Source organism: Anser brachyrhynchus, assembly GCF_964034855.1.
Source record: "Anser brachyrhynchus genome assembly, chromosome: 1".
NCBI classification, from domain to species: Eukaryota; Metazoa; Chordata; class Aves; order Anseriformes; family Anatidae; genus Anser; species Anser brachyrhynchus.
Genome location: NC_137694.1, coordinates 149,836,125 through 149,863,482, shown reverse-complemented (window position 1 = coordinate 149,863,482; position 27,358 = coordinate 149,836,125). Strand labels below are relative to the sequence as shown.

The following is a 27,358-nucleotide window of genomic DNA, read 5'->3' as shown; positions in this document are numbered from 1 at the left end:
AATTCTTCACTCAGAGGGTGGTGAGGCACTGGCACAGGCTGCCCAGAGAAGCTGTGGATGCCCCATCCCTGGAGGTGCTCAAGGCCAGGCTGGATGGGGCTTTGGGCAACCTGGGCTGGTGGGAGGTGTCCCTGCCCTTGGCAGGGGGTTGGGACTGGGTGAGTTTTAAGGTTGCTTCCAATGCAATCCATTTCATGGTTCTATGATCTTTAGGTCAGCAGACAGTCATATTAGTCCTACGTTTTTAATCTCCAAAATCAAGATAGGAAAAAAAAGTTTCATCACTACAGAAAACCCCTCAGTAAAACACTGCTCGAGCAGCAATAACTAGCCTTTACTGCCCAGATTCTCGAAGCCGCATACCAGACCTGGTTTTTCAATTATGACAGCAGAGTTAAGCAATTGATTAGTCATGTTGAAAGATAAAGGAACGCCGTAACGCCAGACTACCCGCAATAAATCCGGCAGCACGTTTTCCCTACACCATTACAACTGCAACCCGCTACCCAAAGGGGCAATCCTGAGTCGGTGCCCTCTGCGGGTGTACCCCACACACCTCCCCTGTGCTAGATCCAGCCACCGGGCAGCCAGCTGCAGGAAGCTTTTCAGCCGTCGCCTTCCATGTGGAAGACCTTGCCCTGCAACTATGCTGTCCGTCTGTCCCTGGGGAAGAGGTGGGACTGCCGGGGCAGCAGGCTGCTGGGATCGGCAGCCCACAGCTAATGGGCTGCACTCACCATTAAGGGAGGTGAGCACAGCGGGGCCAGCATCGCCGACTGCACAGCTTAAACGCCAGCACGCACCAAACTGCACCACACCAAAACCAACCAGCGAGCACGTCTAGGTTTAAATAAAGAAAGAGACAAGTGAGAAGAAACAGCTCCACCTATCACTATGCCAATAGCTACAGCAGAGAATACCGATGATAACATTTTCTTATAAAAAAATTCATGTGATATATCAACACATTTTGTTTTTTTTCCCCCCCCATTTAATTTTTGCTATTTAAACACCATAAAAATCAGCCTGAGCCTAGAGAAACGAGCTATGGATTATTACCCTGCCCCATCTTCACAGCTGGTACTACCGAGACGAGACGGTCGGTTCTAATGGGACTTCTGCTGGAGGCTCACGACTTTCTCCGCCAGATCAAAGTTAAGCACGGTGCGTTAAGGACGAGGCTTCAAGAGAAAGCAAAAGCCCCACGGGGAAGCACTTAAAACTGAAATGTCATTTTCATAACACGTTAAGAAGAAAGGATACCAGACGAATCACATGGAGCTGCAGCATCCTCAAACACAGTTCATCACAGAAATCACTGTACTGACATAAATGTAGTACTGTCATTTAGTGTTAACCAAAACCGGCCAAAATAAGAGGACACACAAACCTTTTTTAGATTGTAATCTTCCTTACAACACCCCCAAAGAACACGTGAAACCCCTTGTTGAGGATACTGATGCGACTGACAGCAATCTTGAGAGCTCCACCCTTGGACTGTGAGATCAGAGCAGACACCCTTTAGCTCCAGAGTCATACACTGGGAACAGAACTCAGCCTCAGAGGAGTTCAACACGAAACCAGGCACGGTGTCCTGCACAGGGCAAAAGCAGGCTTCACATCAAGCAACGCCCAAGGTGATGCCCTCCCGCTTCCCTTGGTTCTTAAAGCAGGGGAGGTAACAGCGAGTAACATCTAGACTGGCTACACAAGAGGCAGAAGTTTTTCCGTGTCTAATCACACCCAAAAATACAGCCTAAGACTTAAAGATAAAACGTAACCAGGAGCTGCAATTTATCACGCATTTAAAGCCTACTGCAGACAGTGCCTTAAGCTGACCAAATAAAAGCAAAGGCTTCTCCCTCGTGTCCAACTGGGCAAATAGCAAAAGCAGGCTGAATCCACAAAGCTGCCCCCTGAGAGCTCTTTGTGTGCTGTTGGATGGCTCCTGGAACAGGGGGAGGCAACTGCAGCAATTTTTAATCCACACTAGGATTGCACCAATGCAGAGCAGCATGGCACCGAAAGCAGTGGCAGCAAGACTTCGAATTCTGAGCAAATTCAGTAACAAAGGAGCTATGAATAAGCTATTCAGTAGCACAGAGCTTCCAGGTGCAGTACTAGGTTTGTTCCGTGTACCTGGCACAGCGATGCTAATGCTCACCTTCTGTGGAGTGAGTATCTCATTCACCTCTGTCTAAACCCAAATCTCGCCTGAACAGTCACTGGGTATCCTCCTCTTTCCCAATCAACAGCAACAAACGTTTGCAAACTGACAGCTTTCCAAAGTCCCACTGCTTCCTCTCATCTGAATGAGAAGTGGCATCAGATGCTGCAGCAGGAAGAACTGAAGTTACAGGATAATACAGCAGAGCACAACACACACTTCTAGGCTGAAGCCTTTCTGAAGGGATGTTCCAGAAGCATCAGAGAACAAAGATACAGCTCCAACAAATTGGAATTGCTTCAGAGACTCCAGCAACACTATCTCAAAAAGCTGTTGGCTCAAGCATTATCTTCATGGAAGACATCACTGAGAAGTTGCCTTGCATCCAGAAGAACATATTTAAGTTCTTTCAAAGGACAGAAATCCTTCTAGATACATTGCAAGAAATAGAAGGAAAAGCTAACAGAAAAAAACCTAGGACCATACTGGAGTTTTTCAACACATCCCAACTCCTAGTGAAAAATTCCAAGTGAATACCCTGTTTTTAACCTCTTGGAAGCAACACAGTGGGTTTGAAAGGAAAACATACACTATTTAGACACATCTGACCCGTAAAATAATGATTAAAACACACTTCTTATTCATTTTTAAAAGCAGACTGAAAGTGCTTATTTTGTACAGTAAGTTAGTCAAGCAGCCCTGGTTTTACACCAGCCTTTGCAAGGCTCCTAGAATAGCCTGCCTCATTTTGTACAAAACGGGCATGGTGCCCAGTCCTGCACACCTGGTAAAATACTACGCACACGGTACGTACTCCTTATTTTAGTGCCTTGCAGCAGAATTCGTTTTAGAGCGCCTAGACAATAAAACCAGCTATGAAGGTTGCTCTTAAAGCATCCGCAGTAGCTTCCGCGATACCTTCTGGCAGCTCTAAACGCAGTTTCCCCCAGACACAGGCACACTCTAACCTGTACCTTCACTATCTTTTAAAATGGAGTTACTACTTTTTAAAATTGAGTTCCTACAACGTGCTTCAAACGAAGCTGTGATGTGATGTCTGGATTGTACCCACGTAACGCAAGTTCTGCTTCATGACAACTCATCACCCTAACTCCAGGATCAGCCACCAGTGCTTCCCAAGCAATTTACAGAATCACAGAATCATCTAGGTTGGAAGAGACCTCCAAGATCACCGAGTCCAACCTCTGACCTAAGACTAACAAGTCCTCCACTAAACCATATCACTAAGCTCTACATCTAAACGTCTTTTAAAGACCTGCAGGGATGGTGACTCAAATTTAACCTCTAAAGGTCTGTGAAACATCCTAGTGCCTTCCGGCACAAGGGTGTCTCCTTCGCAGTGCCATTCTGCTGCCTTCTCTGCTGGCCAAGGCGTTCTGCCCAGCTTTTTTCCAGCTCTGACACAGCAGGAACTTGCAGCTGTGCTCACTGCAAGTTGCTTGAGCAAAAGGTTCTTCAGCTATGGAACAAGGCAGCTCGCTGACTCCAAAGGCAGGCCGCATCTGCTTGCGCAGATCCCCTTGGAGAGACTGCTTTAAAAAGCCGGGAAGACAAAGGGGAAGAGTCTCATGTTCTGAGGGGAATTTCACGTCCTTCGTTAACTTGCAGGAACGGCACCTGAGGCAGCTTCTTCAGGACTGCAAAGCCTCCATATTCTACAGAAGCAAAAGAAACGCAGAAAGATGAAAAAGTGCCTTAATATTAAAATCAGGATCATTTCAAACTAACCTCAGCGTACCTCACCTCAAGCATCACCAATTTCCTGAAGGCAGGCACTGCCACAAAAGTGTCATTATTTCACTCGGGTAGTTTTATCTCGTGGAACTGCTAGAACTCAGCAAGCAGTGAAGACACTCCTCTATTGAGACCTGCATTAACTACTACCAAGAACAAACCCAAACTTCAGAGCAGTCACAGATGGCAATTAGGTGAAAATCAATCCTGCTTCAGGACTCCCAGTGGTGAAGCAAAACCACCAAGGCCCTATTTCAGGTGCAGAGCACTGCAGTACAACAGCACTCCAACAGCTCCAGTCTCTTCAAAAGACACCCACAGATGCCAGACGGGCTTTACTGCAGATCAGCAGGCTTTCCACAACCAGAGTATTCTGGTTACTTTACTGCAGTACATATTTTGCTTACTTTAACAAACGCCTATGGCTGCTTTGGGTCAATTTTGTACTGCCGAAGCACAGCATTAACGACTGACAATGATACCACAGCTCCTCTCAGCCCAAGTCCGACTGAAGGCCAACTTACATGACCCCTGCACAACACAGAAGCTCCACCTTCAAGCGATGTGCACCACGCAGGGGTGTAAGATCTTGTCATTAGTACACAAGTGTGGCATCAAGGCTGGTAGCCCCATCAATGCTAACACTTCGCAGTAATAATTTTTTATTTTCCCCAGAGCTTTCTTGAAGCTCAAACATTTGTGGCATATTTCATGAAGTGCACTTGCCTTGTGCTTTACCATATTAGCAGTATCCTGTACAGACCTTCCCCGTTCTGTCATTACCAGAACTCAGAACAAGGAAACAATGCTTGTCAGAATTCACCTTGGGGAAATGCAAAGTCTGAAACACTTCAGCTCCCCTTGCTTTGGATCTATCCTATCTGTCAAAAAATTCTTCCAAAATGTACCAGAAACTGTCCCCTAAAAAACAAAAGGAAAAAAACCACCCTATTTTGATCAGCTTAAAACCCTTTGACTTTTTTTTTTTTTCCTTCTTCTTCTCTTTAAACTGGCCTATCTGCACGCACAGAAAAGACAGATTCCCAGAGGTCTCCACCTGCAGAGGACAGAGCAGGGCATTTCTCAGAAGTCCCAAAATGTCCAGATGCTAACGCCAAAGGAGGGCGCCCCTACGAGAAAGCAACTGTCCCACTCCGTCACCAGGACGCAACAACTAAATCCAGAACTAAGGAGCCAGGGTATGAAGAATGACAAAGCCAAGACTGCGTCTCGTCTCATTTTAGGAAACTGATTTTCAGACGTGTGCTGTCTCCCTCTCTGTCCCCAGAGGGGCAAACATCCCACGCACCATAGGTCACCCTCTGGAGAGGTTTCTTTTGTTGCCTATAAAAGGAAGGCTCTGTCACTAACTTCAGTTGCGGTCCAGGAGACAGAGCTGAAAGCAAGGGAAGGAAAATGTTAGAGAACGACAGCCTTCGGAAATCCCACTCCTCCCCAGGCACGCTCTCAACTACAAAGTTGCCCCTTCTCCTTCCCACTGGTTTTTGAGCCTATCACCCCCTTTCACTGTAAGGCACTGAGTGGGTTCAGGACTAGAGTAAGACTTGTTTTCCACCTAGAAGTGACCTGCATGTTCACTGTACACTGTGCAACTGTTAACGTTTCCCTCGAGGTCTCTGCCCCCGTTCAGTACTGAGGACAAGGCAGGTCAAAGGATGGATCAGGAAGCCTTAAAATGCCCTTACTGGCAAATTCATTTCCCAGTCCATTCCCCCCCACCCAGGATGTCCTAACTCCCCTGCTCTACAAATCACTCGGGCAAGTCTTTTCACTCACCTGGATTAAAAACAACTTCAGAAAAACGGGTCCTGGTTTGCAATTTAGCTCCAAAATGAATTGTCTGCTGCTCAAGGAGACTGGTGCAGCGGTAGGCAGTGCTGAACTAGAATTGCCACTGAGCCTGAAGCTCACAAAAGCCGCCCCTGTAGATGCCCGTGTCATTTACTGCGGAAATCAGGAGGCGCAGTAAGAAGCCAGCTAACTGTGCACCTTGCGGTGAAGCCAGCTGACGGCTGCAGCAGAGAACTGACTTCCCCCTGTCACAACACTCCTACATCACTGCAAAAATGTCGTCTCATTCAAGCTGATCCACTGCTCGTCTCCTCAGCAGCTCAGAAATCCAGGCTACTGTTCCACAAGGGTTCGAGTGGCTTCGAGGCAGCGCTGCCAGCTGCCCTCCCCTGCTCTCTGCCAGCCCCAGCTCTGCCCCGAACCCTGCAGACAACGGGATCGGCAGGAGAGAGAAAGGGAGAGAAAGGGTGAGCTTGGAGAGCCCTGCCAGCCCAGCTTCCTGCACCACCTCACCTCGGAGCCTGCCCAGCACAGGTGCTGGAGCAGGGCAGGGCGAGGAGCAGGCACCAGTAGGAGCTGCTGGGGGGACAGACCACGGCCTGCCCTCAGGCTGCCCGGCGGCAGGGTCAGCACTCAGCGCTGAGCCGAGGTCTGCGGGAGCTGTGCCCTGCCACCGATACCACAGCCTGAGGCTGAGGGCTCTGGGAAACAGGGACAGTAATCCTTCATCGACGACCTTAAAGCCGAAATACTTGACGCCTGTGAGTACCCAGCACTACTGGGGAAAGTGCCGCAGGATGTCCGCGCAGGAGCTAGTGGTTTTGCCTGCAAACTACGACTCCAGCACAAGGCTGAGACCACCTCCTGCAGCCAACACAGGGCAGAGTACCCAACAGCCTGCCAGGGAAACCGGGACAGGCTCCTACAGAAAACCAAGCGACGGCATGTTATCACAGCACACACACACGAAGGGGCCGGTAAAGTTGTTGTGCCAAAACCAAAAAGCTTTTCTTCAGTCTTCTCAAAGCCTTAGTAGCATTCACAGCTACAATAATTTGAGGGAAGTCTGGCACACAAGTTACTTCATGGTCCTGAAATGCTTTTAAAATATAAAGACAAGCACCCAACCTACCTACTTCTAACCTTAAATCAATTCTTCTGGTTTTTGTTGTTTGTTTTTGGTTCGTTTTGTTTTACATCTGTGCAAAACAAGACCAAATTGCACGCTCTTCAGCGCCTTAATTCGTAAAACCAGCCTGTGTCACCGTAAGTTACAGTACTCTCTCGTTTCTGCCTCAGATGGTGCTTTCCCTAGATCTGAGGTTTTTGGACTGCTCTAAAGGAACGTCTACATTTTCCTCTTCACTTGCTGACAACAGCTATGAATAAAATTACAATCAGTCACTTAATTGTGAGTGACATACTGACATTTGAAGACAGGGTACTTCTCCCAGCAAGCAGTATTACCAAAAAATTAGAAGATAAGCCATCTTAACAAGCAAGTCGAGGCAGGAAAGAAGTCAACAAGCTGACAGGCATCTTCAAAACTGCAGAGCCCTCGAAGCCAGGTAATTAACTCAGGCCATAAATAACACCCAGATGTGGTCAATTTAACTATCAGCAGTTTACAATATCAAAGTCAGCTAATTACAACAACTTTGTATCTTAACAATGAAGGATTGCTCGTTCAGTTTCACTGCCAAGCACCAAAAATGCTTCAGCTGTACTTGTACGTGAAAGCTACCTTCTGCAAAGCGTTCATGTGACACGAGAACCAGCCTAAGGCAGAGGGCGTGAAAACGCATTTTCTTGTGATTTACTTTACCCAGCTCCCCAGCCCGCAGGGCGGAGAGATTTACATGGTTTATTCTAATGACGACTAGATTAGTAGAGATTAACACCCTGCTCCGTATCTGTAGCGTAAGCACTTTCCTAAACATTGGCTATCAATCGTCAGGAGGAGGAAGGGGGATATTACCCTATCTCCACACACTTAAAACGCTTTAACGTGCGCAAGGAACCTGAAGAAGAGACAGAAAATGATCAGCTACACTGTGATTTCTGCACTGAGGCTGCTTTTACACTGAACACGGTCATCAGTTCAGCGAGCATTTCCAAAGGCGCTCTATGCAGCTAATAAACACACAGAACATGCAAGAAAAATGTTTCAACGCGTTTTGCATGGGGACCCAGTTCATTTAACAGGGTAGAAGCATTTGTGGCTGCTGATTTAAATAAAAGTGCTTCTAGGCACTGCCTGCCGACAGACTTTTAGCATTAGGGGCTGTCTTTTTCCCTAAACCTCATTTTTATTCATTACTTGAGCGAACAAGCGAGAGCGTCCGGGGGTAGGGGGGCTGATCAATTCCACCCCCCCATCTTCTGGCTGCTTTGTACCAGTCAAACGAACTGGAACACATCCGAGGAGCAGCCTGATCCTGCTGAGAAGCTCCACTAACTGTAGGTGGAGGTGGTGTCCCCGTTGTTCACCCACTGGCCCCGCAAACGCTCGTGCTGGCTCACAGCAAGGAGGAGGAACGAGGAAGGGCAGCGTCTGAGGCTGGCATCACCGAACGCGTGAGGTGCCGTTCATCACACAGCTCAGCCACACCAGGAGCCTGCTGCTGCCGAAGAGGAGGCCCTGGCGCACTCTCTTCTCCACTGAGCCCTTTGTGCCACCGTCACACTGAGATCCAGCTCAGGGGGTTGGTCCTGATGGGAGAAAATAACCTCGATCGCCAGAGACCGGCAGGGAAGCAGCAAACCCTTCGCAGCGACCACGGCAGCTCACCTAAAAATACAGCAAGGGGTGTTTCTGCTCATAACTCATTAGAAATAAACACGAAACAGGCAAAATGTAACTAAAGGCAGCAAAAATAACACTCAGGCAGTAGCTGCTTGCTGCCGGAGTTATAAGGAAACCAAACACCGACCTGGTGGATGCCTCCGACCCGACCAGCCTCCCCTTACAAAGGCAGGGCCTTGAGCAATTGCCCATCAACGGGATTATCAAAACTAACGTCTTGTGTTTGAAGATTAGAGCAGGATTTTGGACTTGATCCAGACAACTGCTGAAACACATAGCCTTAACGACATGGCCCTAATTCCTCCTCTTTTTTATTTTTTTCCCCTCCAGTCGAACAACGCTCGCTATCCCAGCAGCGTGGGCTTGGGGGAAGCACGATTTTGCACTGCGGGCAGTTTTGTTTTGTTTCCTTTTTTAGGGGGCGGGAGGGAATGGGTTGGATTTCTGTGGATTTGCTCAGCCAGCTGGCTCCAGGAGGCATCTGGCACACGCCACAAGCAGCACGGGCTGGAGCAGCGCAAGCAGCGGTGGTCGGGGAGAACAAAGGCAGGGGACAGACCTGCTGTCTCGGCTCGCTTCATCTCACCCCGACTCACCACCAGCAAACGTCACACCGAGCCACCACCAATCCCGCTACCAAATATTTTTACGCCGTTTCAATTCAGCTTCATTTTTCTGGCTTCAGAGGAAGCAGCCCGGCGCCCAGCCACGCACGGAGGTGCTTGAAACACGCGGAAGCTCTGCTCGGCCACGGCACGACATGCAAGCACCGTCACCAGCACGCAGACTGCCCTGGGACACCTGCAGTCCCTGCTCTGAACGTTTCTAGAGGGAAACTTGGTACAAAGAAGAAAACAGAGTGTGCATGCTTTGGGCATGGAGGGTGGCAACCCCTTTAGACAGGTCCCACCACACTTCAGTCACCCTGCAAACTGAGGATCCGTTCATTCTCTCCAGCTCTGCAAACACCAACAGCAGAAAGGTGCCCTCCCTGCCCTCCCATCCATGCGCTCAGATCTGCAAGGGAGTGAAACCAGTTAAGCCCCTTTTCAGAGAACTGGGAGACGAGGGAAAGAAGGGAGGGATGATTTAACTAAAACCAGGGCACTGGTTTGTTCTGCAGCAGCACCAGCACCTATTCCAGCCTATGACATATGACAACAGGACCTAATTTTGCTGGCACTTCCAGTAAAAGATCCCCTAACATGACCATGCAAAGCAGCCTGGAGGTTCTCGTGAAGCGAGACTGGACGTCAGAGGGAGAAGACTTGATCAGGTAGAAATTTCACAGGATATTCAACAAGTACACATATAAATAAAACTATTAAGCATCACCACATCGTCACTAACCACACCACTAATCCTCTCTCCGCTAACCACCCTAAGAAGGGAAATAAGTGAGGAGTAAAGGGTAGAAAATAGGGAGGGGGTGTGTTAAAAATTAGAATAAATAAAAATCACCCAGTGCTACTAAAAGAGAATCTGTGAAGGCTGCCCTTCACAAACCATTAGTACAACAGCTAGTCGTGCCTCGTATTTGTTTGCTCATTTGTTTCCCACCCCAAGTTTTTCCTTTATTATTTCTCCACCCGTCGCACTGAGGATTTGTACTGGAGCAGGGGCTTGGCTCAGCTTTTCATGGTTTGTTTCTAAATCGGACCCAAAAGCAACTCTAGTTAATTGTTTCTAAATACTACACACAAAGAAGTGCAGCCAACTTGATGATGAAATAGAGCAACACTATGCTATGCGAAATAAAGTCAAAAAATTGTTTTTTTCTCTTTTTTTTTTTTCTTGGCTGGTGTTTCCCCCCCAGCTTCAGCTACAGCTTATGGCGAAAGAAGGTTCAATCAAGTATTTCACCTGCTGGATATAAGTCTTTAGCCCAGCCTCTTCAGGAAACACAGCTCACTCTGAAAACACCCGGCCCCATTTTTAAGAAGCAAAGTCTGTCAGTGGGGCGAAAAGACCTTAGGAAACCGTGTAGAGCACCCCAAAGAAGGATTTTCCCCCTTCTTTTTTAATCCACCAGCACTCAGTCTGTATTTATGCTTGGCCCACAAGATGGCACTGACAGAAAGACATCGTTCTCTCTATTCCCCTCTCTCCCACAGCAGGCTGCAGCACCGGCCCCGCACGGATTCAGAGAAGAGACTGCCACCTGCTGAAATGCCCCATCGTCTTCCCACTGAACTTACTCTCTCCGGACCTGCCTTCGGGACACCGTTTGCTCCATCAGACAGGAGAGGCGATGGACTGAGGCAACACGGCTGAAGACATCTTATTTTCAGTAACAAGAGTCTGAGGTTACCACCACTACGGTTTTCTCTCCTATCTAGAGATTTTTCAATATTTCCCGGAAGACGTAAAGACCTGGAAAAAGCTAGCAACATAAAAAAAAGAAATGTTTCCCACATTGGGCAGACTTATTGTTCCAGCTCTCAGTAGCACTGACATCTGATGAAACATCTAAATCCAGGTAACTACAGCGGAACAGAGGGTTCAAGCTGAAACATGTAAGAGTTAGAGCCATCTGGGTATTCAGCTGAACTTGGTAAGATAAGATTAATTCCCCCTAAGGAAAAGCAAAAATCACCATATTCTAAATACGCCTTTTCCTTTAAATTAGAGGAAGTGAGTGAGGTACTTTTCTCCTCTCATCAAGACAATAATGCAAAAATCAGGCTTGCAAAACCTTGTCTCCAGAGGAGACTGCACAGCACCTTTCCCACACATACCAACAAATCTGCATGCAAGCAGAAGTCAGGAATAGCTGCTAAGCTGGAAGCATTTAAGAAATCACAGCAAACCACACACAATCTAGATTAGATATTGCATCATATTCACACAGCATCGACATAAAACACCACCTAAGTCCCAAATAAAAATCGAGAAGATTCTGCTGAAATCAGTAAACAAAAGCAAAATAGCAGCCTGTTTTGGGGAGCTGGACTCTCTTCTGCATAGTCCTCATCTCGGGTCATCTTCAAATCCACTGCTCTGCTAGAGTTGCTCTTCAGCCTGCAGGAGGCTGAGGGGAGGCCTCATGGCGGCCTGCAGCTCCCTCACGAGGGGAGCGGAGGGGCAGGCGCTGAGCTCTGCTCTCTGGGGACAGCGACAGGACCCGAGGGAACAGCATGGAGCTGGGACAGGGGAGGGTCAGGCTGGGGGTTAGGGAAAGGTTCTGCGCCCAGAGGTGGTCGGGCACTGGGACAGGCTCCCCAGGGCAGTGGTCACAGCACCGAGACTGCTGGAGTTCAAGGAGCCTTTGGACAACGCTCTCAGACATAGGGTTTTGGGTTTGTGTGGTCCTGTGTGGTGCCAGGAGTTGGACTCCCTGACCCTTGTGGGTCTCTTTCAAGTCGGGAGATTCTGTGCGTCACACAGAGGCCTGGGAAATTTAGCTGACACCTAACAACAAGGTAATTGCATTCAGCACACACATCTGTGGTTGTACAGCCTAAGCTTTACCTTCATTTCTGTTTACAGTACATCTGTCAGTTACATTTCTCACAAGTCTTAAAAACCATTTAAGAAAAGGGAGGTGGCAGGACCTCTGAAGCACAACTTCACGAGTCACCTGTAAATACCACGACAGCATCCAACACGACCATACCCATTCTCTGTAAAGGGACAGGGAAAGAAAAAGAGGCAGAGAGGCTCTGACGCGTGCACAGAACCGCCTCCCCAAGCACACTTCACAGCTCGGCGCTCACCTTGCGGCAGGTGCGGCGCTGTCCCGCCGCCATCTCCCTGCCCTCGCCCGGCGGGTCAGCACGCTGCTGCGGCTCTCCTGCTGGGACTGAAGGAGCAGAGCAGCTCGCCCACAAGCTGTCTTCTCACCTGGAGCTCCCACCGCGCTGCTTGCTCGTCGCTCAGGGCCAAGCGGAAAAGAAGTTCAGAAAGCGAGCAGACCGGCCCTTCCCCGCTGAGCTTCCCACCAGAGAGCTGGAAGGCAGGGGAGGGCTAAGGAAACCAGAGAGCCCAAACCCCTCTGACAAGTCAGGAGAAGAGCACAAGCCAGCAAGCAACCTTCGCATTCTCTTTTTTTTCTCCTCAGGGTCTCTGAAGCTCTGCCCAAAAGCCTCCTCCCCTCCGGCTCTCTCGTTTCTCTGGATTTTCCTAGCTCCCACACTTCCCCCTCACATGATCAGCTCCTCTTCTATCAAAAGAGCACAGCAACCCTTTAGTGAAAGCCATGGGCTATATTTGAGCACACGACTGCAATGCTGAGATCTGCTGTGCGCTCTACATTAACAGCACGATACGCTTTTTTTCTTTTAATCGTGAAATGAGGGTTTATTCAGATCTCAGGAACAAAACGAACCCCACAAGTGAAGCGGTTACACTGAGGCCTCTCCCAAACCACAGAGCAATTCACCCAGGCAGCGGCACAAAGTGCCCTCAGCAGATACAAACCAGACAATAGCTGGAGCAGAGAAGAGCAGCACATCTCCGCAACCCTCCTTGTGTGCACTGAAATGTCCTGGACCGGTCTGCCCTGCCAGACGCCCCTCACACGTGGCCCGTGCAGTGAAGACAAACGGCTCGATGTCTGTGGCAGACTCACCGAGCTACTTGGACTCTGTACGAGCACGCGGGCTTACGTTTATGCTGCAGGCTTTATGTCAGCATGCAAGGCAGAATAATTTGCAGGTATACAAACATTTCAGGTCTAACTCAAGATCTCTGAACAGGTTTTTACTCAAGGAATATTCAATACAGCCCCTAAGTAGCCAAAAAAATGCTAGCACATTCCCCAACCATTTGTTACAGTACTCCTTAGGGAGGCACACCTGCAACTCACTTTTGTAATTTTTGTAAGAGTTTGGGTTTTTCCCCCCCCATTTTTAAAATTTCACTGTTCAAATCAATATGAGGTGCTTTTGAACACGTACTTCAACAGAGAGAATCATTCCTCCTATCTCATGAAAACCTCTGAAATCACTGGTTTACAAGCAATAGCACAACATAACACTGTGAGTGTTGCAACAGTTTAGGCAGAGCCACGAAAAAAAACTCCCATGGGAAGAGAAGGAAGGTTAAAGTGAGCAGGGCGAGAATCTGAAATGCTGTCAGGCACTCTCATGTGTTAGGCTGTGTCTTACACACTAAAGCTGTACCAACTTTCCTCTGTCCCACACCGTATGGTTCTGCCTCTGTGTCACCTCATCACGCACAGAGCCATGATAACAGCACGCAGATGAGGAACTGGTTTGACCTTAAAAAAAGAATTCTTTAAAAAAAGAATTCTCCCATCACGTTATTGTAAGATACCTTTAACAAAGTAATATTCAAAGCCTTCTCCTCAACAGGAATACAAAGAATTGGTAAACTTGTGAATCGCTGCTCTAGACTTCCTCTTTGAGCACAAGAATCCTTCAAATCACAAAGAAGCCATTCTGTAAAAATTTTATGTAAAAAGCCAAGTAATAGCATCTTCCCGTCTTAGAAATGTTAACAGAATTCCGGTAAGGCAAGTCAGGCTGTACTTGACTGTTATTTATGATGAGCAAAATAGACTAAGAAAATTGAGAAAGAACTGCATGAAACATTCATTTACAGAACTGTAAAACTAATACGTGAGAAAAAGGACAGAAATCAGAAGAAGAATCTTTAACTAAAGATGCATAAATTCTTTGTATAATTCCTCTCTTAACAAAAATCTACCCAAGATCCCAGTCTCTAAATAAAAACTTTCCAGTGTTTAACTGGAAATAAATAGTAGTAACTTTAAAACATCAAAATGCTGGAAAATATTTATGACAAAGCAGCAGAAAGGCGCTCAGCTAAGACATCTGGTAGCACACCTCCTGTGTTAGAAAGACATTCCTTCTATTGGAATAAAACCAAGGAGCAAATCTAAAGAAAATATTTTCCTGACAAGGCAAGACGAGAGTCTGAACAAGCACCAGAAGGGTAGGTGTGTGACTGAATTTCTATAATATCATTGTAATACTGGCCTAAAGCTCTTCTGTACGAGAACCCTCGCCGCTCCTAATTCACTAGCAGACATCGGCTAAGCCCATTCGTGCTAGCAGCTTAGTTCTGCACCTTGTACAAACAGATCTTCCAACGCCAACTTGCAGAATACCTTCCAAAAGCCACAAAGGCAGCAGGACCGCAGCCGTAACAACCTAAGGAAATACACAAGGCTCATGGAGAAGAGCACCATCACCTAACAGATGAGCTGCCACGCCTGGGTGGGGAGGGAAGAGAAAGACACGCAAACCTGCTCCCGAACGATTACCTGGTCTAACAGAATACTGGCATCCCTCGCAAACTTCTCCCCAGGGCCACAGCTGCGTTACAGGCACATTTGTATTATCTTGATAGAATTCATAGCTCTTGAGACTTCATTCCCCAAATTTGCATGCAGTGTTCTGAACCTTAAAGGTAAATCCTTCTTGTACAAGAGACCAGGCTTGTTTTATTTCTCCTTTAATAAATTTACTATAGAAATAAAATCCTGATTTTGGCATTGCTGCCTCTGTAATAAAGTGAGCATCCCGAATGGCAGAAGTACGCAGGTCTCCCAACAGGTACAGAAAAGGCTCAACTCCATGGCTTGCCTATCTTTTTCCATGAGCCAGTTGCCATCTTTCCCATCAGTGTAACAGTCAGAAATATTTTTGAGCTCATGACACGCTTGCAGTTAAGCAGGCAATAATCATTTTCCTTTGATGAAAGCCAGCAGAGAAACGCTGCAAGATACGACTCAGGGAATTTGAGGAAGTAGGACTTGGTGGTGTCCACAGGATACGTCAACTGTTCTGTTCAGTCCTTTAAACAACGGACAGCATCGTGCAGTTCTGTTCTTCTATTAACCTATTACTTATTCTATGTTTAACTGTTCCCAAAACAAATTCCTCTGCTGTTGAACTAGACAAAGATTTCTCTAAGTCCTGTTTTTGGCCCAACAAGCTGTTAAGCAGCTCTGATCTAAGAAAGAGGAAAGAGTGCATCTATCCAGGAAGCTGAGACTCCTTTGAAAAAGGAACAAACCCAGAGTAACACGACACAGGTACAAGACAATCATTACAGAGAAACATATTAGGGCTCCGACAGGAACAAACGCTCTGTGACCATCACCTTTTCATTTCTGTCTCTTGCCAGACCTCTGTGGAAGATGCTGCGTGTCTGCAGTGAGTCCCATACCAATTACAGGGATCTACCAATACTCTTCCAGAGCGGAGTCCACCATGCACAACGGTTATGCTGCAAGCCTTTCCTCCAAACCCATTTAGACAAGCAGGTCTTTCTTCCTTTAAAGGCAATATAGTTAAAGTGTCTTTTCACCCAAAGATAAAACTGTGTGGGAAAACGACCCTTAAAACAGGAATGGTAAGAGCAGCATATAGCTACTGTACCCTCCCGAAGGAAACCGCAGAGTAAGTTGTGAACTTACAACGCAGGCAGCTGTTCCACAGTCTGTTCTATCTACGTAGACATTTGTCGTATGCAATGAAGCCTTGAAGCTTTAAACTGCTCGACACTCCAATTATTCTAAGCAAACATTAACAGTTTCCAGAAGGGGAAAAAAAGCAATATGGAGTTGCATATTCAGTCCCTAGTTGAGATCTCAGGAACATCTTTTCATGAACAGGTCTCAATTTTTAATCCGTATATGAGAAATCTTTATTTTAAAAAGAAGTATTAAAAGACAATACTTGCAGAACAATCTTCTGATTATTTATTAAAACTATTTCTGCTCTACCAACACAGATTTCAGTTTACGAAGGATTACTGCAAACTCCAGATTAGGCGTTCATTTTGCTCTGGAACACTTAAAATCAAATACTGCAGGGGAAAAAAGGAACCACTGGTTTCCTCTTAGGAACAGCAGTCCTCATTAGAACCTGAACATCCTTTCTGAATATGTAACTTAACAGCTCAAATTTACTGAGGAGAGGAAGATGATGATAACTTCTAGACACCAGAACATTCCCAAATCAAAAATGTTTCTCACCTCTGTCCCTTATCTTTATGGTAGGAAGGCAGCAGTCATCACGTCCTCCATAAATGGACACCACAGAGGAAAACATCTAAAAGAAGCAACTACTGCAGTGCAGCTCTCCATCAACCACGGCCGTTCATCAAGTTCTCAAACGTGCCATAACAGAGGCCCCAAAGGCAGAACCGCACAGACTAAGAAGCAAGGAGCTCTGACACAGCTTTGTCAAATTACAATTCCACTATACCCGTGACTACCTCAGATCTAGGAACTAAAAGTGCTTGTGCAATGCTGAACCTTAGCTAAGCAAACCAGTGCTGTCTTTGTACCACACTCCAAAAATCAAACAGAAAATCACCCAACCTGGCCACATACAACTCAATGCCAGTCTCAGGTAGAGCCACGCAAAACTCCACAAAGAACACTTAGGAAAATCACATTCACGCGTAGAACAAGGTCACATTTCCCAGCACCATTCTAGAGCTCCCTCTGATACCTGCCACTGTTCAAATGTTTCTTCTATTTAAATTATCACAACCACATCCACTAGTTTATCAGCTATTTATACTCACCATTAGCTCTTCATTAGATCATCTGCCCCCTGAAACAATCTGCCCCTGAAAAAAATCCCTCTCACTGTTTCCAGAGATGCTCTTCACTCAATGCAAAAACCAAAGGCAGCCTTCAAAGCGAGCAACCACCCTCTTCCAAAGCCTGACTGCCAGGTAAGGAAGCGTTACACAGACACTGCACAGAGAAGCTATGGCATCTCCCCAGTTCCCACAGCGAGCGAGGCAGAGATCCACGAGGGCTGACTCACACCTTGTTAAAGGAGGCAGGAAAAAGAGCCCAGGATCAGCGGACAGCCGGGAGGCCCCTGCCAGATAATCACTTGTTGAATCCGGGCTGCCATTCCTCTCATCTCTGGCCACAGCTAGGGGGTTGGAGAAATTAATGAGAAAACAACAGGGAACAGCCAACGTAGGAGCATAACCAAAGTTCGTAAGACACACACAGAAGGCTCCATACGCCCAAGCATTTGTGCCCCTTCCTGCCAGCTTCTCACCTCTCTTGGTAGCTTGGGAATAATTCCTGTTCCAACATGCTGAGCTGGAAGCTACGGCAGCCAGCTACCTCCACGTAAGAAAGGAGTTTCCGGCAATCTGGCTGAGAAGCCCCTGAGGCCATGTCAACAATTTGGTTATGCTCAAAAAATATTCAGGTTCCGAGAGTAAGACCAAAATTATCCTTTTTTTTTTTTTTAAACCGTTTTTCTTCACTTTCTTGTCCTTCTCAGCAAAAGAGCTGACAAAAGCTTACCACAACTACAAAAGCGACCAAGCTGCAACACTGTCTGTTCCCAGCCTGTTACAATTGAAACAACTCCAAGCTTAGTGAGAGACCTGCCCTAGGGAATGAGTAAAGAGAGATGGATATTCATGGTGTTTTTTCCCACCTTTTGCTTTGACATTTGCAATACTCCGTTTATTTCTGAATGGAGACTTGAAGCGTCTCCCTCACCAACTCACTCTAGCTCATACGTGTCTACTACTTGAATTTTAGATCGGTTCTCACATGTGCAAGTTCAAAATATGACTTAGCACAGCCATTAAAAAGAAAAGTCAGCTGCTGTAAGGCAAAACAGAATGCTTAAGACAATGCAAAGCTCACCCCAAAACCTGGTTTCTGAATCCTGTAGATTTTTGTTTTCCACCCTTTCAATTTTAGATTTTTTTTAGGAGGCTGGAGGGGGGGGGGGGCAGCTAAGAGCATAAAGTCTTATTTCACAAGGAACAGTTAAAAAAAAAAAAGATAGGTTTTAGATCTTCCCCCATGACAGAACCTAAGACAAAACACAAGCCCTGTAAGTATCGTTAATTTCACTAATGGTACTTCACTCTGTAGAGGCCTCGTGAAAGCAATCGGAGTCTTTTTAACGCTATTCTGTTACTGCCTGGCGAAATTACAGGCAGGACCAGAGGTACTGTAAGAACCTGAGAACTGATTAAGGCAACGCTTGGCTAATTTGCATTCGGGAGCAGCAGAAGCCGCTTTTTTCCACCCAAAAAAAGCGCCTGCGAGTACCAAAATCACAATACCACCCGCTTGCCACCGGGGAGAAGCTGGAAACTATTTCGGATTACATCAGTCCCTTCTCCCACACAGGCATCAGGCGAGCTCGACAGCAGCGTGTACTTGTTACAGCTAAATATACCGGCGCCGGGGGGCTGGTTAGCTCGCAGCCCCGCGGCGGCAGGCACGGCAAAGATGGCAGTTGGCAGGGCTCTGGTGCGGCGTCAGGACACGGGGAAGGCGCAGCAGCCATCCTTCCCCCTCAGCGCCCCGGGGGGGCACACGGGCGGCTCCTCCATCTTGTGCTCAAAGCGGGGGCAGCCCCGGCGCCCCCCCGGCCCCCCCCCCTTTCTTTCCCCCCCGAGCCGGACTCACCTCCAGGCGGAGGGAGGCGCCGCAGCCCCGCAGGAACTCGCGGATGTTGCTCAGGCACTCGGCCTCCGTGCGCGGCTCCGGGAACACCTGCAAGGCAAGAGGCGGCCGGCTCAGCGCGGGGTCCCCCACCCCTTCCCCTCCCCTCCCCTCCCCACGCCGCCCCGCTCCCCCCTCGCCCCTCACCTCCCCTCCGCGGGCGGCGGCGGCGGCGCCGACGGGTGCCTGGGCAGGGGCCGACCCGGGAAGTAAACAGGGAGCGCAGGAAATGGCGTGCGGGGCCCGAGGGACGCAGCGCAGGAGCGCGGCCCCGGCCCGCGGTGGGCGGGGAGGGGAGGGACGGCCCGGGACCGCCCCCACACGGGGCTGGGAAGGGAAGGGCGCGGAGACTGGCTGCTCGGTAAAATCAGGGATTAAAGACCCACCCCCCGCCCGCAGCCGCCTCGGGGGAGAGGGCCCCGGCCCCACCCGCAGCCTCCCCTCAAAATGCGGGCGCCCCCCCCCCCGCATCGGGTCTGGCACGGCTGGAGTCTGTCAGAAAGCCTGGAGGGCTCAGAGGGAGCAGCATCGCTGCCCGCAGTTCATAACCCGCCGGCTCCAGCGCCCGGCTTCAACCGGCTTTGCTCAATAGGCACAGAAAATGCCTCGTCCTAGCCCGGAGAAGGCGCTTCACGAAGAGGAGAGCCCTAAGGGAACTCAATAAGGAGTTGTCTTCTGCAAGGTACCTGCTGGAGCCACTGCACACTGTCCAGCCTCTGTCCTGAAACTCAAACGGAGAGCTGCCCAAGGAAAAGCAGCCATCGTTTTAACTTACCATGTGCACATAAGCATCATTTCACCAAAAAAAAAAATCATTGATTTTTTACGAAGTACTTTACCAAAGAAAACATTGCTCAAACCATGAGGTAAACAGACCTACAGCCCTGGACACGTAGCTCTGTTTGAGCATCAAAGCCAAGAGCAAAAGCATACTGGAAGTCATTGGAAGCAAAGGTGGCACCACAAGCCATCACGTCCCTTGCCTACAGAGTACACTGCAAAGGAATTTTTGTTGCATGAACACGTGCCAAGGCTATGTAAACTCACACGTAATCCATCATCTCCAGAGCACCTGAAACTTAGCGCAAGGCTGTCTCCAAACATTGCATCAAGCCAGAACCAAGGTAGGGCCTTCCTGCAGAGCTAATAGAGCATCACAGATATTTCTGACCCCGTGGTACCACAAGCATTGACAAACACAACAGCACGACAGGCTGAACCTGGAACAAAGACACTTACAACACCAGTCGCTCTCACTTTCTAAACACAAAATTCAGATTAATTTTAAATGAATGCCACTCCTCCATAATACAAGGGATTGCTATCAATATCAACTGAAGAAGTTTCCTTTTCTCAAGCAAGCACGCACACACACCGAGCTCCTCCAATTGTTTGGTACTATGATAAACTGCTGTGGGTTAAGAATAACCATAACCCTTTTAGTACATAAAAAGCGTTAAGGGAGTGCCAAAGAAGTCCCACGTGAGTATGACAGCCTAAATGGGAATCACAATAAGTTTGGAAAGGACACAAAGAAACAGGACCCCCTTGGAAATATCATGAGCTTCATCCCCCTTGCATTGTTTTTGCCAGTTTTGCGTTTATTGTTTGCTCCAATTAATTTACTTCTTAATTTTCTTAAGAAATCTCATGCTTAGCTAATGATCCCAACACCCACTGTTAGAAATGTTTCTGGAGAATTCTGTTAGTAACTCCTGGCTTACGCTTCTGGCATGCTCCTGCCTCATATTGCTGTCTAACATGGGATACGCGGTAATTATATAGTTGTAATCAGTAACTTTTTTCTTACACTAGTTGCAAAATATCTGGTTTTGATCTCCCTTTATAGGTCATATTGCCTCATCCCTTTTTTAGCACCCGCTATTTCTTGGTTGCTTCTACTTCATCAAGGCCTCTTCATTCTTAAGCTTAAAATTACCCATAATCTCCAAGCAAGAATAATCTCTATCATGAAATCACTGTAAATCTAGATTTCTCTTAAAAGAAACAACTTCTTGCTTCATAATACAGTCAGGTGTGTCAACTTAACACTCCTTATTCCCAAAGTCCTTAATAAGTTAAGCACCAAATTCAGTAACTGCAAGAAACCCAGATATGTGAACTACTACCTCAGAAGAGACTGCACATACCGCATAGAAGATTTCACAGTACCAGGGAATAGGTCAAAAAAGGGATTAGGAAGGACACCTGATTTAGAGGGCAAAACCTTCCTATTAAAGAAACAATAAGAAAAAAAAAAAAAAACAAAGGCCAAACATGCCAGATATGTCCATGAAATCTCAGTCCTACCAGAACTCAAATGCATGTTTCCAGTTAAAAATCATCTTCCCTCAAAAAGAATAGAATAAGATACGATAAATCTTTTAAAATTGTGGTTTTTTTTTTCTCTGTCAAAACAAGGGAGGGTAATGGACTTGAGCAGTACAGGGGGATGACACAAGCAGGCTACATTTTCTTAGCTCTATGGGTACAGTGGCATTTTTATCCAATGGGAGACAGAAGCATATGGGTAAAGAATCTAAAAATATCACAGCACTTGTATCCTGCTGGAAATGTGAAGTGCTAATGATCCCATAAAAAGAAGCAAATCCATTAGATTATTTAACTGGGAAACCTCAATATGACTCCAGCAATCTTCTACTAAGAAGCACGATGACCTGAGCGGCACACTCAGAACCTCTGACCAAATCTCCCAGTACAATTGTGTGGGCCAAGTCAGTGTTAAAATTACACCTGTGGTAGCAGACATTTGATCCCCTTATAGGCAGCTACACAGGTAGCATTTATAGCCCACAGACTATTCACATTGTAACGCAGCATAAACGCAAGCAGAGCACAGGCAGGCAAGGATTAGTCTGCCCAAAAGAAAGCAAACACGTTCAGAAAGCCAGGATAAATAAACAAACCAAAACCAAAGAGGGTCATACTCCAACACTACTTAGCTTAACAGAAAGAAGAGTGCATGTACATAAAGCCAATGACAAGAAGAGGTTACACGCTTTCCTCGCCCGGTATTTGCTTCCTCCTCTTGCTGTCACAGCCCAACGATGTCAGTTCATTAGCAGGGGCTGTCATCTTACTACAAGCCTATACCACCCGCAGTACAAAGAAGCCTCAGTGTCCAACTGGAACCTCTACGTGCTACAGTAATACAAATAAAAAAGAATAACTGTAATTAGGAAAGACAGGACTTCCAGAGGGACCTGACAGATTCTTAATTAGGGACCGGGGCTCCACAGAGGAATTCAGCGCGATGAGCGAAGGTAATGCACAGAGCGGCAGCAACAGCCTAAACCACTGCTTCGTGGTTCAGGGACAGGTTCTGATTAAGACCTAATCTCTCGGGGAATAGTTCTAGAAATTATGGATAGTTCAACGAGGACATGCATGCGAGGCACCGCAGCTGTCAAGAAGTGGACTACATTGTTCTCCATCTTCTCTGGATGGCAGAAAACGTGATACAAATAGATGGCGCCCAGCTAAAATTACCTCTGTTTTGATTCAGTTTAACTCTATGATTTTAATCAACAACATAAAGAAGGGCAAAGCAGAGACAAGAATTATTGAGAAAAGGTATGACGGGGGCTGTCTTAGGAAGAAAGAAAAAGGCTAGCTTTTGGACAACGGAAGTATGCCAAGAAAATAAGTGAGGAATGTATAATAATAAATGAGTTTAAAACACAAAAAGATATCCCTTCGATTGCAAAGACTGAACTCTATAAATTAATAGCTGCTGATGTCTTCTGCTTATATGTATGGAAAATCAGCTGTTCATTTGCATTCATCTGATGAGCAAAATGAGCCAAAGTGAGAGAGGTCTTTCAAACAAACTGGAGTGAAGGCAGTAGGACGAGACTGATTTTTTTTAAACTTCTATGTAGGAAGCTTGCTGTCATTCAATCATTTATGTAGCATGACACACAATATGTACAACACGGTTCAGTACGAAGGAATACCGTCTCAGTTACAAGAAAGCAGAACTACCAGCGAACAGAAGAGGTACCTGCCAACTAGCAGGTGCGTCCAGCAGACACTTCAAAATGTTCTGTGCCAGGAGCGTGGCTTCCTGAGTCCAAAGTTCAAAGACTCGGCCTCCAAGCAGGCACGCTAGGGAAAAAATCCTGTAGAGGCAGTCCTGCACTTTAAAAAGCATTACAGAAGAATGAAGTCATAAGGGAACGTGTTATGGACGAGGGTACTGTCCTCTGTCACAACGTGCCAATCATTTTTCCTGTTCATTCTGCCTGGGGTCTTGTTTGCACTGTATCTGCCTAAGACACTGACAACTGGACACCGAGGACAGCCGAGCAGTCCCAGCAGAAGGTGCAGCTGCACTTTTAGGGTCGCATCGCTCATGCCTGTGACTGAGGAGCATCCCGCACTCGAGCCCAGCCACTTCACAGACTGCAGGTCTTGCTGGTGAAGTGAGGTGGCACTAGCAGGATTCTACAGTTAAACTGAAAACATGGAGCAAGATTCTTAGAAAGACACATTCTGGGCTTTAGGCATCTTGATGGAGCACCAGATCTCACAATGAGTTTGTTTCTGCTGTACCGTGGCTCTTCAGTACTGATTTTTCCAAACCTATAAAACCTGCTGCCCACAAACTTTTCAATAATGAGCAGCATAGCAGCTACCGTGTGCTACACACCTGCATTCTGGCACGAGGAAACCCATGCTCTGAAAACCCAGCAGCAGACACAGTGTGGACAGTAAGAGCCGGATCCAATAACAGACTCTCACAGGCCACATACTCCAGTGACCAAATTTCTAAATTTGCAGCGCTCACTCAAAAAACTTACCAGGGCTCTGCACACACCCGAGAGGTAGGTGCCTTAAAATACAACCTAAATTTCTTGTATGCTGAGAAGGATACCCAGATGGAAGTAAACCAAGAATCAAGCCACCTTTCAAACCAGCAATTCCAATCCCATGTTTAACCCTACCTTTCTGCCCTGCAACCTTATCCCACTCATCAGGAGCCTACCACCCTTCCTTTACTGCCCAATGGGCCGTACCAACTCACCAGCCACGGCTCCCTGATCCCTCGATTTTCACCCGGTTAGGGCAGCTGGAACAGGAGCGCTTCGGTTGACTGAAGACTTCTTTAGCTCCAAGTTCTTCTTCTGCACATGTTCAGAAATGCCCTTTTATTTGAAACAGCCCTCAAAACACCCAGTTCAGCTAACGCTGGCAAGTTTGGGAAGGAAATTTACAGTCCTCTTAAAATGCCAACCGCTTCTGTGGCAGCCTTGATAAACTGGTTCTCTGAGTCTTACACAACACCTAGAGCCACTTTTCTCTTTAAACTGCCTTGCGGAAATGATACTGTGAGACTGATACAGCTGTTTGAGATCATCCTTTCAGATTTCCACCTGCATTAAACAATGCTCAGGAAAACAGTATATTCTTTGCAGTGGAAGCACTGGATTTTTGTTACCTTCCTTGGAACCTGATCAAATTCCCATCAAAATCTATAAACAGACTCCCATGAGACAGGTATTTGATCACTCCCTAAGATACAAACACAGTAAGTTAAGGGCGTCACGGTGTTCCAGATGCTACAGTTTCGTTTTCAGAAGTTTCCATTATATTTTTATATTTCACACACACAAAAAAGGCAAACAAACAAACAAAACCCAGTAAGACAGCGGTGAGAATGCCAAGCATGTAAAACTTAGCAAACACAAGACTGCAAGTTGTCTTTGCAACTGCAATTACAATCCACCTGTAGGCCCACCTTGTGAACTAGATCAGGCTGAGTCTGCTGACACACGTGCATGTGAGAATGCATAAATGCATAAAGCATCACACATAGGCACACATGAGGTCTAGCTACAACTGCACAAGTAATATTTCCACCATTTCCAAAAATTCCTAGCCTCCCTCCCCCACCCCCCCTTTTTTTCTTATTTTCCTGTCTATTTAAAGAAAAAGGTGACGCCATCTAGCAGGCAGCTGTCGTAGCCCCCTGTGACTTTACCAGCCTGGGGCTGCTGGGCTCCAGGAACGACGCAGGACACAGAGCATTCCCTGAAACTGGAGTGGGCAAAGCACGATGACGTGCTGCTCCAGCTGCCACCAGCGTTAGGGCAGCAGCTGACGAGAACCCAGCTGAAGGGGTAATTTGGGAGCTCTGTTTGCAGCATTCCCCCGTGCAGGGAGGCCGGCAAGCAGGGGTCTTGCACCCCCTCTCACGGCACCCGGCAGTGCCCCCGGTGCAGCAGGCAGTGCCGCTGTTCGGATGCAGCGTGAGCTCGGGCTGCAGGAGTCCAATCACTCAGGGTTTGTTTACACTGGAAGAGCTCTGCTGCTAGCGGTGCTGGCATCGCTCCTCCGTGTGGATGTAACATATGCCAGAGAGGGAATTCCTCTGCCAGTCTAACCGTACCACTTCCCCCAGTGACATCGACGGAGCCAACTAAAGCACTGCTCTGTCAGCACAGCTGCATCAGCTGGGGGCGTAGGACTTTACGGCTTTTTTCCCCTCTGCGTGTGTGAAAATACTCCACGGGCCTACAGAAACCCTACAGCGGAGACCCTACCCCGGGCAAGCTGCCAGCATTTTCCTATGGTGCTTGCTGTAGAGCAGGAAAATGGAAACCCAAATGCTCCTAGACCTGAATGCTCCTAGACCTAAACAGTGTTTTGTGGGCCAAGAGGGGACTCTGCCCACAAGGTCTGCAGGGAGGAACAGAGCCAGGGGAATTTCTCAGTTCATCACCTGCACCAGTGGTGGGTGATGGCTGCGGCTGCATTATAGGAAGTGATGTGGGGAGAGCATCACTTTGCTCCACATGGCATGATGAGGGAGAGCACAGACTACCACAATGGCTAACTACCGGGCAGTAAGGCTCAGCCAGCCAAGGCAAAGTCCAGGCAGAGCACAAGACTGATGTCCCTTCCATGCTGCCAGCTCACGGTATTTTTGCAAGCCCTGTCATGCCTGAAACTTGGTAAGGTTCCATCTGGTCACATCACAAACATTGGGCAGCAACAAATGAAAATTGCTATTTAAGAAAGATGTATATTCAATTCCCCTCAGTGGTTCAAAGGCAGATTTTAAATAAATATATACATACATATATAATTTATAAACTTAAATTTAAGGCCAGACTTGCAGTTTTTCCAAAGCTTTACAATCGCAGGCATCATCACCTGAACGATGCTGTGCACTCTGCCCCCTAGCACACTGTATTAACCAGAGGGAGAGCACTGATGGCACCCCAAAGCTCCTCCTTTTCCCCACAGAGATGTGGTGCTCGGAGGATGGTCTGGGTACCCGAGGGCTAAGGTATCGCCTCTTCCGTTGTCCATATTACACACAGACCTAGAAAGAACACATCTTCTAGGGACTGTGGAAAGGATGTTAGAGAGAGTGAGGCTGGCAAAACTACACTCTCCATATTTTTCTCAAAAAAATGAGTTCCTCACAAATAATTTCACAAATTTCCCCCTCTTCTCTGGGTCTGGCATTCCCTTATTTAACTCTGTCTAGACCCTTCGGCATTAACAGGGTCTGATTTTTGAAGGAGAAGGGGACACTAAATACAGACACAGGTCCTCTGCTTCCTCAGAATACTGTGTTTCTCTGGACAACATCACAGCCACCACAATTACAAAGCCAGTGAATAAATGCAAAAAGCAGCAGCGCTCTCCATCAGTGACTCTCTTGTACTCCTGCAGTCGCAAGGCAACAGGAGTAACGTGGTGACTGACAGCGTGGTCAGTGACAACTCTGTAACACGACCAAATGATCCCACGAGGAAGCTCACAGTAGCACTTACGAGACTGAGCCCTATTTAGAAAAAAAGGCGTTTTAATGCTCTCACCTGGGCTAACCTTCCCCAGGAGCTGGGCTCGCCCTCGCGGCTCCTCCACCCTGCAGCAGCACCCTCCGCACGCACACCGGCCACACTGCAGCCTGCCCGCAGGCACAGCTGCCCGGCGGGGATTATTCTTGCCAGAAGCACAAATAATCTCCTCGGGAGGCTCTACGTGAGGACTGTTGCCCGGGGGAGAGAGCATATGCACACTGAAATGCAGATTTAGCTTCATGTCTCCCTGGTCTAGTCCTAGGCTGGCCTGCTGCGGCAGCACCTTCCCTGCGGATTTCAGCGAGGACAGGCTTTTGGCCCGTGCTCTCCGCAAAGGCACCTGGCTGCAAAAGCACTGCTCGTTATTAACGCTGGCTCCCAAGCACCTTCCCTTTCTTTGCAATGCCTGAAACACCATGGTCAGGTCAGTCCTCGTCACCACGACAGAAGTACTCGGCCCCGAGACATCCATGTGAAACCAGAGACGAGTGAGGCCTGCCTTCACTTGGTGCTTGCACCTGTCCTAAGGCTGACAAGATGGC

General features: G+C 47.5%; 1 protein-coding gene across 6 annotated transcripts in view; it reads right to left on the bottom strand.

The window, feature by feature from the left end:
- Positions 1 to 27,358, bottom strand: part of ARHGEF7 (Rho guanine nucleotide exchange factor 7) — a 120,527-nt gene that overhangs the window by 89,211 nt on the left and 3,958 nt on the right. For 3 of the 6 annotated variants that reach the window (XM_080605402.1, XM_080605407.1, XM_080605405.1), the window contains exon 2: positions 18,943 to 19,029. The exons of 1 other annotated variant lie outside the window; for it this stretch is intronic. In XM_080605402.1, the coding sequence (XP_080461528.1) occupies positions 18,943 to 19,029 (87 nt within the window). Of the gene's footprint in view, positions 1 to 18,942; positions 19,030 to 19,125; positions 19,314 to 27,358 lie in introns of those variants that run through there. 2 more of the 6 variants (XM_080605403.1, XM_080605406.1) reach the window with 2 other exon arrangements.